The sequence below is a fragment of the Neophocaena asiaeorientalis genome, unplaced genomic scaffold (assembly GCF_003031525.2).
Source record: "Neophocaena asiaeorientalis asiaeorientalis breed wild unplaced genomic scaffold, Neophocaena_asiaeorientalis_V1.1 scaffold77, whole genome shotgun sequence".
Classification (NCBI taxonomy): domain Eukaryota; kingdom Metazoa; phylum Chordata; class Mammalia; order Artiodactyla; family Phocoenidae; genus Neophocaena; species Neophocaena asiaeorientalis.
In genome coordinates this window covers 7,207,115-7,221,996 of record NW_020174645.1, presented here as the reverse complement: position 1 = coordinate 7,221,996, position 14,882 = coordinate 7,207,115, and the positions used below count along the sequence as shown (strand labels likewise).

The 14,882-nt window shown below is 38.8% G+C and overlaps 1 protein-coding gene across 1 annotated transcript in view; it reads left to right on the top strand.

The window, feature by feature from the left end:
* The window catches only part of PPTC7 (protein phosphatase targeting COQ7), a 39,034-nt gene extending 24,547 nt beyond the window's left edge, over nucleotides 1-14,487 (top strand). The window contains exons 3-6 of the mRNA XM_024758463.1: nucleotides 4,221-4,419; nucleotides 7,773-7,896; nucleotides 9,433-9,562; nucleotides 10,658-14,487. Of these exons, the coding sequence (XP_024614231.1) occupies nucleotides 4,221-4,419; nucleotides 7,773-7,896; nucleotides 9,433-9,562; nucleotides 10,658-10,716 (512 nt within the window). The 3' untranslated portion in view covers nucleotides 10,717-14,487. The remainder of the gene's footprint in view (nucleotides 1-4,220; nucleotides 4,420-7,772; nucleotides 7,897-9,432; nucleotides 9,563-10,657) is intronic.
* Nucleotides 14,488-14,882: the final 395 nt, after the last annotated feature.

The window sequence follows — 14,882 nt, the reverse complement described above, 5'->3', positions numbered from 1 at the left end:
CTTCTAAGCAGGCTCTCAGAAAGGGTGTTATTAAGTTTCTGCTAACTGCCAGCATCTTTCTGGTTACTAGAAGGCCTCCCTCCCAATCACCATGCACATTTAAAATCAGCCCTCAATGTTCAATGTTAACAGAGATCTCCATGTTGTAGAATTTTGCCTTCAATTTAAAACCTTTGTAAGAAGGGGTACTTTTCATCATGCTACCATCTTCTGTCTTCTCTGTGCTGTGATTAACTAGCTTGTTCTCCTTCTAACTGAAGAGAAAGCTTGTCTAGAAGTTTCAATATACTGGTTTGTCTTAATTTGCTGTTTTGGGCATGCAGTCTTGAGCTTGCCTGATACCGTGAAACATCCTAGATTCTATTTCATCTCTGTAAACTTGCCGTATGACTTTGGGCAAACCACTTAACCTCTGACCCCTTATTTCATATGTTAACTGGATAAATCTTTTTTATGAAACACAATGACTTAAAGCTTCTTGCAATACTCAGAAACATGTTGAGGGAAAAGAGAACATTGCAGGGTGCCATCTAACAAAAGAATCTGTAGACAGGGATACCAGGGGCCTGAGTCTTCTGCCAACACCACCCCACCCTGCACCCCACAGTGCATTTACTAAATTACTGTGACTTGGAATAACCTGTTAAAACCTGTAACACCTATCCTGATTTTGTACTTTGAAAGCTTTGGTTTTTGCTGTATTTCTTCCTTGTTCCTACTTTTTCCCCCCTTCACCTTCATGTAACTGGGAGAGCTTAATAAAATAAATTTAAGGACATATAAGAGTTTTTCTTGCACTGAATATTATGACTACCTCTTTCTCCTAAAAAACACGGTGAAATAATCCTTCATTACCATGTTTGACACATATACACTTCTCTCTTACCTTATCTACACATCTCTAAGCTATTTGTAACTAAAACTCAAGCATATTTTGGCAGACAGGCTGCTGAGTTTTACTGAACCTCAGCTATACTCGCAAGTAATAATTTTATAAGATTAGGTGATCCTTTTAAAAAAAATTCTGCCATTGCTAAAAAGCCTATAACATAATTCCAATATAAAGGGCAAGCTGATAGCTGTAACCACTTATTTCTTGAGAATTTCTAGCTGCTTTTAGATCTGGGTTGGCATCACAGGCTAATTGTTGACATTATTTCCTCAGAAACCCTTAAGTGGATTAGGTCTTATGAAGCCAACATATCTTAAGAATTTGAGGGGTTAATCCCAGTAAGGCTATCCCTTTCTTTCTTTGCTGCACAAAAGGCTTAGTGGTAGTTTACAGAATAAGGGCCAGGTGATAAAAATACTTCCATGTTAGCGTGAGGGATTTGCTCAGGGACCTGTCTGGATTGCTCAGTCGTCAGAACATTCACACTGTTGTTCTTAGCACTCTTTTCTTCTTTGCCAGTTTGTTCCTCTCCAAACACGTAAGAATGGTGAGCTCTTCTCCCAGTATTAGGCTACCAGGGCCCGAGCCGCTGTACGCATCAGTAATTTGAAGAGGCAGAGGAGTTTACACACTATGAGCCCAGATGATTCTGTAACGCTGAGCTTCCCTTCGTTGGTGCTGCTTTGTATATTAAAGCTCTGTCTATCACTCATGAAGACCATTTTGATTCTAACGCAGTGGGTTACTGCCACAAGGGTAGCAAAATGATAGCCTGGATTTGTCAGTGAGTAATAATGAGTCAATGTGAGTCCTTCCTGCAGCACAGTTTTCAAGGCTGTGCTACTCATCTGTCATTTTTTTGTTCTCAGTTAAATTAATTCCATCAGCTTTCAGAAGATCTTTTGTGTAGTGATTCTATTAATGACGTAAATGATTGGAGTTTCTGTGCATTGAGTTAGGAGGGAAGGGTAATTGGTGATTTTAGCTCTAATATAAGCTATGGAGTAGGTTCTCTGACAGCATGGCCAGTTAGTTACATTACCCATGTTTTTCTTTTCTTTGACAATTAATGGGTAGGGACTAGATAGCTTAGCATTAAAGTGTCAAGTTTATGCATATACTGTAGATAACAAGGAAACAATTTCTGAACATTACAGTGACACAAATGATTATATTTAAGTGTTTTTAAATTAAGTTACACATTTTCACTAAGGAAAAATTAATAACAAAAATTAAATTACCTATAATCCACTAAGAAAGCTGTTAATTTTTTAGTGATTATACTCCCTGACTTTTTTTCTTTGCCCATAGAATAATAACAACAGGAATTGAATCTACTGTGTGCTCACAATAGCTCCAGTGAGGTAGATTTGTAGGCATTTTTGTTCCTCATTTTGTTAGGAAGAAACTGAGGCCTAGAGAGAATAAGTGGTTTGCCCACGGTCATGTCATGTGGCTAGAAAATCATAGAGCACTGGGATTTAACACAGCTGGTTCCACAACCTGTTTATTTTGTTTCTTTTTGCCTTTTTTTTTTTTTTTTTATGCGGTACACGGGCCTCTCACTGTTGTGGCCTCTCCCATTGCAGAGCACAGGCTCCGGACGTGCAGGCTCAGCGGCCATGGCTCATGGGCCTATGGCCGCTGAGCTGAGATTCCCACGGCACGTGGGAATCTTCCCAGACCGGGGCACGAACCCATGTCCCCTGCATCGGCAAGTGGACTCTCAACCACTGCGCCACCAGGGAAGCCCAATTTTATTATTTTAAATTTATTTATTTAATTAATTTATTTTTGGCTGCATTGGGTCTTCGTTGCTGCACACGGGCTTTCTCTAGTTGCAGCGAGCGGGGGCTACTCTTCATTGTGGTGTGCGGGCTTCTCGTTGTGGAGCGTGGGCTCTAGGCACGTGGGTTTCAGTAGTTGTGGCAGGCAGGCTCAGTAATTGTGGCTCACGGGCTGTAGAGCGCAGGCTCAGTAGTTGTGGTGCACAGGCTTAGTTACTCCGCGGCATGTGGGATCTTCCCGGACCAGGGCTTTAACCCGTGTCCCCTGCATTGGCAGGCGGATTCTTAACCACCGTGCCACCAGGGAGGTCCCCAGTCCCTTAATTTTAGATGTTGAGGTTGTTACCAGTTCTTTGTGATCTTATGCAGTGTTTTTGTACTTAAGTCTTGTTTGCATCTCTAATTATTTTCTTATGATAAATCCTCACAGTAGAATTGCTAGATCAAAGGATATGCACATATTTCAGGGCAATATTGTCCTTTAGAAAGGTTATTTAGTTCTACTCTCTTACAACTGTGAAATGAGAGTGACCATGTTTCCTACACTAGTGCAGTGATCATTTTTTAGAAATATATTTACAGACCATTTACATTTATTTCTTGGTAAACTGCTCATTTTTCTATTTTGCCATTTTTCTGGCAAAATAGTCACTTGTTTCACTTAAATTATCTTTCATTTTCAGATATATTTCTCTCACACAATTTTAGTGGCTATCAAATAGCTAACACATTATTTTGTTATGATAAATCCTCACAGTAGAATTGCTAGATCAAAGGATATGCACATATTTCAGGGCATAGGTTGAAATTTTAGCACTTGAAAGCACTTTCACTAATTGTACTATCAGCCTCAATGTGGGGAAGGTCATGTGAGCTGTGTGCTGCAAAGGTACACAGAAGCTTCTGCTTGGAATGTGGTCTCTTCTCTCTGAACAGGTAGTCTCTGTAAAGTGAACAGGTTGATTCCACAAGCTACCTGGGAAAATTGGTCTTGTTACTTCATAGTGAGTCAGTCTTCAGTAAAAGTTCTTCATGACGTCAGCAGATGGAAATTCTGTTTAAAATTGTAATTATGTGCCTTGTCTTAAATGTTAGTGAATTTCACAGAGAAGGCTTTCTGCCTATGACTAATGAGAAATGTCATGGAAACGTAACATGCTCCTTCTGGCATTTTAAGTATTAAAACTAAATATCTCAACAACATCCTTTTGAGATAGATTTGAGATAGATTATAGCACTATTGAAATAATGTGGTTAAATACCAGCCATTTTTATTGTTTCCTGTCTCTGCAAGTGGAAGAATCCAAGTCATCACTGGCCCACGTAACTATGCATAGTATAAATCCTGTTTTCTTTCCCCGTCACGTTGATCCTCATCAGGTTACTACGGACATTGATATGGAGCCATAACTAAGAAAGGTCCCATTTAGGCAAAGGAGATTCAAATTATGGCATGTTGCTCTTTGGGGTGATATGATAAAAATGTGTATGCAGAGACAGCCTAGAAAGAGAAAATAAATGGAGATCATTTTTGTTTCTAGGTAGCAGTACTGCCTGCATCGTGGTGCTGGACAGAACTAGCCACCGCTTGCACACAGCAAACCTGGGCGACTCAGGCTTTCTGGTTGTCAGAGGTGGTGAAGTTGTGCACCGATCAGATGAACAGCAGCATTACTTCAACACTCCGTTCCAGCTCTCAATCGCACCCCCTGAAGCCGAGGGAGTCGTCTTGAGTGACAGGTAATCTCCCCATTCTCACCAACAGGTTCCTTCCTATTCCCCTTAACTACAGTGTTGGAGATAGGCATTTTCCATTCTCATGTGAGAAAAGAAGGCACACTGAGGACCTTTTAGTCTGACATCGAAAGATACTGCGCTTGAACTTGATATTTCAGCCAAGTTGAATTCTGATAAACACCTGATAATTTGACAAGACTATGAAAATACTATTTCAGGCTTACAGAATATCAGTTTTTCATACCAAGACCACATGGTACATACAGTTGTATTTGTTAAATTGTGCTGGAGAAATGAGTCATTGTTTGTCTGTGCCATTGCCTATACAAGATTTTGCATACGTTATTAGGGAAAAATGCAAACAGACATCTGCTTTATTTATCAGAATAACTTCCTGATTCTCGGGGCCTCCTATAATATGCATCAAATAGAACTTGCAGTCCCTGCAAAACTTGTCAGGTAAAGTTAACTTTCAGGAAATGGACTCAGAGGTGGTCTGATGGTGCTCTTGATGTGTTCTGTTCTTTTTTTCTTCTGATACCTTCTCTCAGTTCATTTTTAAATTGCCAAGAACTTTCCAGGAAAATCAGGACTTTTTTGAATCAACTTTTACAGTTTATCTTTTCTAAGATCAGAGTACAGAGTAACACTAAAACAGTCTCAGATTTCACTGCCTTTAACAGCCTTACAGGGCTTGACACAAACATTGTTGGCAATTCATAAATGTGGTTAAATGGGTAATGAACCTTTTGTAAAAGTAGAAGCATTCTAGCAAGTGCCTATTGTCTCTACTTAATAGTTCTTATTGGGCCAAATCTTAAGTCCAAACTAAGATAAAATGATGATTACTGCCATCTTTTAAACTGGAATGAGCATACTGTATAATTAAGTACAGTATTACCCATCTGAAGTCTATTGCTGACTCCTAGAGAGAGGGAAGCAGTTTTTTACTTTCAGATTAAGGCAGATTACCATAATTGGAAGAAAATTTGATTATAGGCCCTTCTTCAGTTGGCTGTAATGCACATCAATATTAGCCCTGTTGGAGTGGGGAGAACTCAGAACCCCAAGGCGTTCGTAGATGTCAAGTTCAGCTAACAGTTTTTGGAGAACAGTGCTTTAATTTTCCTTTACTTGATCCTTGTTGTTTTGGCTTCTGAGTGCTAGAGCGGCCCTGCTGTACCTCACACGCTATCTTTGGGACAGTCTGGTCAGGACAGCACTTGGCCTGGCCTGCCAGTGAGGTGGAGGTTGCTTCCCCTGGAGCCCAGAGGCAGCATGCTAGCATGTGATTTCAGCTCGTGTTTCAGTGCAGTCAAAAGTTTCCAGCAGCACAGTATGTTCAATCAAAATGGGCAAAACTGCAGCTGGCGGAACACCAAGCTCATGGGTGGGAGTGTTGGGAGAAGAGGACGATCTGTCCAATGGCAGCGAGTCTCTCACAGACAGAATAGCAAAGGACACTCCTGGGGAAAGAAAAACCTCAGCATAAAATAGAACTTCCGTGCCAACCTGGTCATTAATCTAAACTTCTAGAATCTGATTAGTTTCCAAAGACTGAGCAAATGTGAAATGTCTTGTATTGTTTCTCTTTATTCCACGGAAGAAATCGACCTGGTTTCTACCAGTTTTACAGTCTTTTTAAAATTTTCTTATTTTTTGGTCTTTTTTGTTTCCCAGCTGCATGTTATCTCCTTAGTTATTAGTCCCTCTTATCTATAAAATATTATTTTAAGCTTAACTTACAGATTTCCTTTAGTAGCTGTTCTTACAAAATGTTTACTGTATAACTGTGTAAGCGAAAGCTAATTTGTTCCTTGCCAAAAGCCTGTCACAGAACTTCTAGATGTGCTGCTGCTTTCCTCAGTCAAGAGAAGACAAACTAGAAATTTCCTCAATGCGCTTTGCGTAAATCCCCAGCAGGCATGGGTGGGCTGTTTGTTTTTATGTTTTCTTTTTGCAAATTTTATAACATGTCACACAAGTTTTTTCTTCGTTTTTTTTTTTTTTTTTTTTTTTTTGCAAATTTTTAAAAATTTCCCACAATTTTTTTTTTTTTTTTTTTTTTTTTTTTTTACTCAAGCTTAGGGTGCTTTGATTCTGTCTTCATATTCTGGGTCAGTGTATGAATTTTTTCCTGGCTCTTGTTCCCTAATTACAAGTGAAGGTAGATTATCAGATATCTCACCTTTTCCTCACCTTGGAGGCTTGGAAGCAGTGGAGCTGGCCTTTGGAAATGGCTGAGAACCAGCCTCTGAGGGGACCATTAACTCTTTGAATATATTTTCTCTTCTCCCCACCTGTGGTTCCCCCCACCCCCCATTCTTATATCTGTTTTCTTATATCTTTTTAAAAGTTGTACACAAAAAGATGTAGTGAAAAATCAAGCTTCTGTCCCTACCCCATCCACACATTCTGTCCTCAGAGGCAGCCACTGCCAGATTTATTCTCTGCATATAGAAGCGTCTCTCTGTCTCTCTGTCTCTCTGTCTCTCTGTCTCTCTCTCTCTCTCCCTCCTCTCTCTCTCTCTCTCTCTCTCTCTCTCTCTCTCACACACACACACACACACACACACACAAAGTACCTTCTTCTCTTCATTAACAATATAGTAATGAGTTTTTCCCCAATTTGGAGGGTCAGTTACTTTGTTTCTTCTATTCATTAGATATTACTTGAAGACCTACTGTGTGCCAGGCACACTACTAAATAAGTAACCTGTACATGATGAGCACTTTGTAAACCCTGGGAGACACACAGTCCTTACTCTACCAGAGTAAGTATGACTTAGTAATACTAATTTGGTATTACTAGTAATATACTAGTAATTACTAGTATTATAGTAAGAAATACCATTGCAGGTATTTCATATGAATTAATTCTTATAGGATTTGCATGCTCTCCTCCATAGTGCTCAGTTATTCCACTATAACACAGCCTCCTGAGAGCCAAATTCAAGCCTGCAGGGAAACTGATGAGTGGAAAGTGAATAAGAGAGGATGGAATTTGGCTCTAAAGAATTAGGAAACAAAGACTCACTTCCACCAGGATTTTAGAGGCATTTTAGTGTCTGACTCAGAAAAGAACCCTTCCGCCTTTTAAACCACATGAGACTAATCATCAAACTCAGTTTTACTTGAGAGTTTTAGTTAAGCTTTTGAAATATTTGTATCAGAGTTTTCAGTTAATTTTTTTCAAGGTTAGAAATTTCAGAATGGTGGTTTTTATTATTGACTGCTACTATATATTAGTTTTCCTTAAAGCCTCATTACATTGTAGCATCATTCCCATTGGAAACTTTTAACAGTTATCTCTAAAAGGCTCTGTTAACTTTGTCCCTACGCTGTCCTTGTCACAGCCCGGATGCCGCTGATAGCACATCTTTTGATGTCCAGTTAGGAGACATTATTCTGACGGCGACAGATGGACTCTTTGACAACATGCCTGATTATATGATCCTTCAGGAACTAAAAAAGTTAAAGGTAATTAAAGGTTGGCCTTTGGAAACAGTGACCCTCTCTGGGCAGCTGATTTTTATTAATTCAATTGCATTATCTCTTTTTGTAGTTTTGGAAAGGACTATTTTGTGAATTTAGGAAAATAAAAATGGTTCTAATCTTTGAAACAGTTGTAGATAGAAATATTCACAGTTGGAGAACTTGAGGGGAAAAGAGGCTTCTCATCCAAGCCTTTATTTAGTAGGGTGGTAAAGGTAGGAAAAGTCCAGATGGGCGATTTCTTGTTTGTGTTTTTAATGGTATTTTAATGGTATTTAATGGTGTTAGTTGCTGGTTGTCTTTTTCACTTTTTATTCTCCTAGCAAACTCAGCAGGTGTTCAGGCTGGGAAAGATAGGAAATCATCATACCAGAGCCAGCCAAGGCAGCAGCCAAGGGCAGCAGGCAGCCAGGGGCCTTGATGTGATCTGAGCTGTCATCAGTAAAGAAACTGTTCAGATTTGGCCCATACAGAGAGTGGAAGGAAGTGAAAACCAGTCTGCATATTCTCCTGGCTTTGTAAAGTACTGACTCTGGGGAAAATTAGTCTTTTCTCATGTTTTTACCACTAACCAGTATGACTTTGAGTAAGTTTCTAAACTTTTTAAGCAGTATTTTCCTCACCTGTAAAATGGTGGCGTGGTACAAAAGGCCTGTTTTGTAGGGTTTTGGTAAGGATAAACCAAGACCATGCATTAGAAACCCTTAGCACTATACCTTGTCTGTGGGGCCTAGTAAAGGTCAGGTGCTTACACGTGCTGGCACTGTGCTCTGTGTGGTAACAGAATGACAAGCAGAAATGACACATTCCCTGCCCTTATGGAGCTTACATTCTAGTGGAGGAAGACAGATAATACAGAGAAAGAAAGAATAGCTATAATGGTGGTGGTAAATAAGAAGAAGAAAAATAAAGCAAGGTGAAGGAATACAGAATAGGGAGGGATTTTCAGTAGGGCAACTGGCAGCCCTTACTTGGAGAGCACACTGTGCTTGGCCAGGGGGGCATTCCCAAGCAAGGAAGCTTTTGAGGTCATCCCGAAGTGCTATCAAAATCCGCCCTTTCAACCCCATCCCATTTTAGCAAGAATGCCTTAAGAATTTCAAGTGGGAAAAAAAAACAAATATGAAAATTCAAGGGACTTCCCTGGTGGTCCAGTGGTTAAGACTCCACGCTTCCACTGCACGGGGTGTGGGTTTGATCCCTAGTCAGGGAACCAAGATCCCACATGCCGCATGGCGCGGCCAAAAAAAAAAGAAAGAAAATTCAAACTTCAGGACCCAAGTCCATGCAAAGGACTTTCTAATTGACATCTTATGCAGGCAGCACTGGTGATCTCATTCATTTTAGTTGAGGTATAATGTTTCATTGTCTTCTCTAACTGGAATAAAACTTAAATGGTGGAAACTATGATTAGATAAATGTTACTGTCTTAAAAAGCGATGCTTGCAAGTGATGTTTACTGTGTGCAGAAATCATGTGAGGCATTATGGTAAAAATAACTCCCTCATGTTTTCATATTAGAATTCAAATTATGAGAGTATACAACAGACGGCAAGAAGCATTGCTGAGCAAGCTCATGAGCTGGCCTATGACCCAAATTATATGTCACCTTTTGCACAGTTTGCATGTGACAATGGATTGAATGTGAGAGGTAAGCATTCTTTAGGAAGGTCATAGGGACTAACTGGGGACATAGAGGATGGGAGCATTCTGGGCTGTGGGTGAGGCAAACTACAGCACTGGGGTGAGACTGCTGAGGTGCCCTCTCCCAGCTGTGAGCCCGTGGGAGCAAGGTCAGCAGGCTGTAACACTGAAGGACAGAGCAAGTGCATGTCATCATGTGTTCCCCACAGAGGTGCCCTTCAGAACTGAATTTAATTGGCTGCAGAGGCAGGTGGAACCTGAAGCCCTTTATTGCTGCCACTGCACTGCTTGGACCTGAGCCCCAAAAGCCTCCGAGCTCTGCCTGGACATTCCTAACAGCTTAAACATTCTGCCCTTCATGAGTCTGACATTTCACTTCTCCCTTCCTCTGGCTTTGTGGGACTCATTGACAGTATTTGCCTGCCAAATTGCCATGGCAGGTTTTGAAGATGGAAGTAATGTTAGACTGTCCTTGCCTAAAGAGTCCTCCTATCTACTGAGCGATATGTAGCTTTGGGAGCAGGCCAAGTAGCTCAGTCTTGGAGCTCAGATGACATGTTGGTACTAGCATATCAGAACTAGCAGAGTTGGTCAGTTTCTTGCTGGTAGAATCTTAGGATATGTAAAGCATTTCTTAGCTGTCCAGGAAATATTCAAATAGAAAAAAGCACATGCCATAGCTGATTGCCAGATTAGAATACAAGACTATTACTAGTTTCAAAACATTGGATATGTTTGTCGAAATTAGGATTGTGGGTATAACATGTAACTTTCTTGTCAGGCAGAATTAATCTTAGCCACATTTTGTCTTTATTATGATTGCTATAAACAGAGGATGTGGTGGTGGCCATTTTAACAGAGCTGTTGTAAAGGAGCAGGGAAGGTTTTTTTTTAAAAGTTTCAATGAAATTACATGTAATTTCTTGGTGCGTTTTAACTATTTATCAAATGGTTTGTTTCCTTTTTTCTGCCAGAGTATATTGACAAACCAAACCTGCCTGAAATACCAGTATTTGTTTCCTAGTACTTATTTATTTAGGCTTACATTTTGTATTGACTTTTCCTTTTAAAATATATAAATATGTTTTCATTTTCATTTTAGGTGGAAAGCCAGATGACATCACTGTCCTTCTCTCAATAGTGGCTGAGTATACAGACTGACTCACCTAGGTGTCAACTCCTGCCTCTCCTTTCATCATCCCAAATTCTCCCCTACCGTGTGTGCTGATCCTGCTGGCAGGACCATGTTTCTTTGCTACTGATCTCAGTGGCCAGTGATGTAAGCCTTTTGCCTGTCTTTTTGAGACCCCATTGAGATCTTTGTTGAGAACCACTACTGTCATTCACTAGCTCATATCTGCCAGCAACATTTGAAGAGAATCAAGATTTGAAGATTGGTCTTCACTTCACATTGTCCTTTCCATGATGGGATGGAGGTTTTCAAAGCCAAAATGTCTATTACTTTTCAAAAACAGTTGAAGTATTGAAAATGAGTGATATTGGTAAAGTGAATTCAAAATTAGAATGTGTTAAAGGGATTTTAAAAGTCTAACACAAATTGTATGTTATGGTACATCTACTAGAAACATACGTTATATATTATCAAAAGATATGTTACACGTGTACTATACAGTCTGTTATGATTGGGTGTGGCTTTATGTTTTCATTATAAACTCCTATTTTTCAGGGGCTTATAATCTTGCTCTAAAACATTGTTCTGGATTACAAAATCTTGATCCGGGGAGCTTTTTTTTTGGTTACAAGTTGGAAGAAAAATTCAGTTTAGTTCTATGTATGCAAATGTTTCATGGTTTTTAAAAGATGATTAATTGTGCTCCTGTGATGAAAGTTTCAGCAGTTTATTGGTTACTGCATATCACAGGCTGGTGGCCTGATCTGCAGGGGGGTTTGGGGAGACTCCTTACCAAAAATTTTTAATGGAAATATTATTCAAGGTTATAAATTCCTCAAAGCCTACAAATTTAATGTTACAGCTGAAATTCCTCCCAGCTGTCTGATATGATGCCCCTGTGTGGGAGCTTTAGGCCCATAGGCCTGATGGGTTGAGAATGGAACAGCTCTAACTTTGAATTTTGTTGGCCTTTGATGGTCACGCTATACCCCTTTTCTCACTCTCAGACCTGTTGTTAATAGCCTTGCTTTCTATAGAGCATGTACCAAATTCAGGGAGTCCATGTGGAAAGAACACTGTGGGCAGTGGCACAAGAGTCCACGAGGAAAACTCCTAGTGATGATATGACATTTGCATTTGCCCTACACAGAAATTTAGGGGTTTCTGAATCAAGCTTAATGTTTACAGTTTCCGAATAGCCATCTTGCAGTGTATAGTTTCCTTATAAAATTACCCCACATTCAGTTTTTCCATTATCTGCAAATTCAAACTTATTTTTAAGGTTTGTGTACAAGTCGACTGCTGTAAAGATATATATTTTTGGGTCAGTTTTTTTCCTTCATTAACTTCGTGGTAGAAAAATATATATACTTAGAAATCCTTAAATTAAAGCCATGTTTTATATATGTCAGGTAACATTGGTGTATAGATGAGAATGCAATTAAACCTAATGAGAATCTACTTGAGAATATAGAAAGTCTCTTTCTCTAAAGGAGATACTTACTCCCTGGTTTATTGCATTAAAACTTATGTTTGAGGTTACCTCAACTTGTTTTAAAAGATTTTGTTTTGTGAATTTGTACTGTATATTTGAGTAACTGTCAAGCTTTTGTTTTATTTAAAAATGTTTAACATGTACCATGTACATGTCATTACTATATTTCAATGCATCATGCTTGTAACAGGCATTTCATTTATAATAAGAATGAGTTATTCATTTGTAAGCCGTTCAGTAATTTATCTACTATTCCTAAATTGGCATAATGTTAGATATCTATTTTGAATCACCTTTAATTACATGTCAGAATGCCTTAACTACCCTAACTTGACAAAACAATTCTTTGGTAGAGGAGATGGGGGGTGGGGTGGGGGGTGGAGAGAGACTCTGTTTAAATAATGAGAATCCATTGTGCTGTGATAAAACACAGAAGCGTGAGTGGCAAGTGGCGGGGTATTTATTTTGCACAAACTATTTGCAGTCTCTGTGTATTTAAAAAGTAAAGAAAGTTGCATCCAGAAGGGTTTTGTTGGAAGGAATACATTTACACTTGGGCTGACAACTTCAGTTCTTTTGTTGGGTTTTTAATCATTTCTGGTCAGAGGTATGGAGCCTTATGATCTGGATATATTTTGTATTAATTTTCCAGTGCATACATTTAATTCCAGGTAAGAGCAGTGCTGGTCACGTCACTGGCTTTCTCTGCACTCATCTAAACCCATCAAACACAGTCTTCATAAAGGTAGATTGATGGTGTTTTACACAACTCATTTAATCAACTTAGTCTTTTTTGAGAAATGAGCGTTAGGAATTGACAATGTGTTTGTTCCAGGGATGTTGAAAATGGTGGGACAAGAATTGTGTTTCACAGGGGAACTGACTTTGGACCTGGCCTGTAGATTTGGGACACAAAATATTTTCTCTTTTTTTCCCCTGCCCTTTTTGTGTTATGCACTTAATTTTATGACTGTGGGGGTCTGTTGGAGTGCTGCTTAACAAGTAACTTTCCTTCCACTGTCAGTGGTCAGAGGCTGTGTAGTACCCATACTGGAATTTTCCATGTCACAGGACCCAAGTCTTTGTGGGGTGTGCCTGAGATATACCACTTGGTGGGTCTAATTCTGAACTTGATGTGTTAATTGTATTTTAAATCAAGCATATAAACACACATATTGATACATTTGCCTCACGTAGTGGACTTTTATAACAAAAGAGAATTTGGATTTCTAATTTACAAATGGCAAATTATTTATCCCTCTCTGGATGCACCAAAGACCAGTAAAGTTTATAGCTTTTCCATCTATATTTATAAAGCAATACTGTATTATAAAAATCAATATTTTTATCACATGCTTGAAATTTTTATTTTGTTCTGTTTTAAAGTGTGCACTCTAAACATATCAGAACCTTATTTCTTCCTGTGAACTTAAGCTGCCTGCGCACAAAAAAGAATTCACCGAATGGACACACAGTAGAGTCCATAGGCTCCTAAAAACTGAAAGAAGAAATGAGGTGGGGAAAACAAGTTACTTGTCCTGAATTACTGTACTGGCTTGACATGGTTGATGGGTACTAAATCACAAAAGAATCCATTCCAGGTGTGCATGTCTGGGAGTTGGGCTGTAACTAGATTAGAAACTAGATTTCGAGCTTTGCATGATGGGCGAGTGTCTTATCACATCGGTTGCATTCGTTCTGGATAGAATAGTAGCCTTCAGTACCACCAACATACCACATCATGTAACAAGGCAGTAATTGTGGGAATTCACTGAGTCAGTTTTGAGCGTTTTGGAGATTGTAAACAAGATAGGCTAGAACTGTAAATGTTTGTACTTCTGATTAAGTTCATGGTTCCTTGTCACCTTATACCAGCTATCTTTGGTAGAAGCTACAGCATCCAATTTTCCTGGAAACTATCACATTTTTGCATTTAACAAATTTTACAACATCAAAAAACCAAAATCTGCTTATAAAACAAAATGTGAAACAGAAAACATTTGGATTCTATTGTTTAAAAAAATTAAATTATTTGCAAAATTGAATTTCAACTAAAAATCGACAGTGTCCATGTCAAAATTTTAACTGTAAGCAGGTAGTTTGTGGCAAAGATGGCTAAATAATGAAGCAAGTCTGAATTTGTGTATACTAATGAGCTGCTTTTTTCTGTTGAGACTATCATTTGTCTTACCCAAGAGGCAGTGACCTGAATTGGATGTCTGAAGTATAACTTATGCAGGAATAGTTCTGTAAATACATTTAAATAAACTGTAAAGATATTTAATAAATATAGTATTTATACTAATCTGTGTACTCCTTTTAATTTGAGTAGTAACAAAATAAGACACTGGCCCTTGACATTGATTTTGTTGGTCCCTATCAGGTCCTCATTTCCAAGCCTCTTAGTCAGTCTAGCAGTGACTCCATACTTTGTAGCTATCATTTCTGTCTTTTACTAGTTTATTCACTAAGGTTCTTTTTCACCAGCTCATTTACTACATCAGTTTAGCTTCCTCAAAAATTCATCAAACTGGATTAATAATTGAATGTAACATATAGATGGTTTCCCAGCTGAGAAGCCTTTTGCATCTTCTAAATGATATGTGAAGTCAAACAAAAATCTGGTGTCATTTAAATTTAGCATTCTGTATCCAAATTCTAAAATCCAAACTATATACAATTTGACAGTGTAACTGTCTT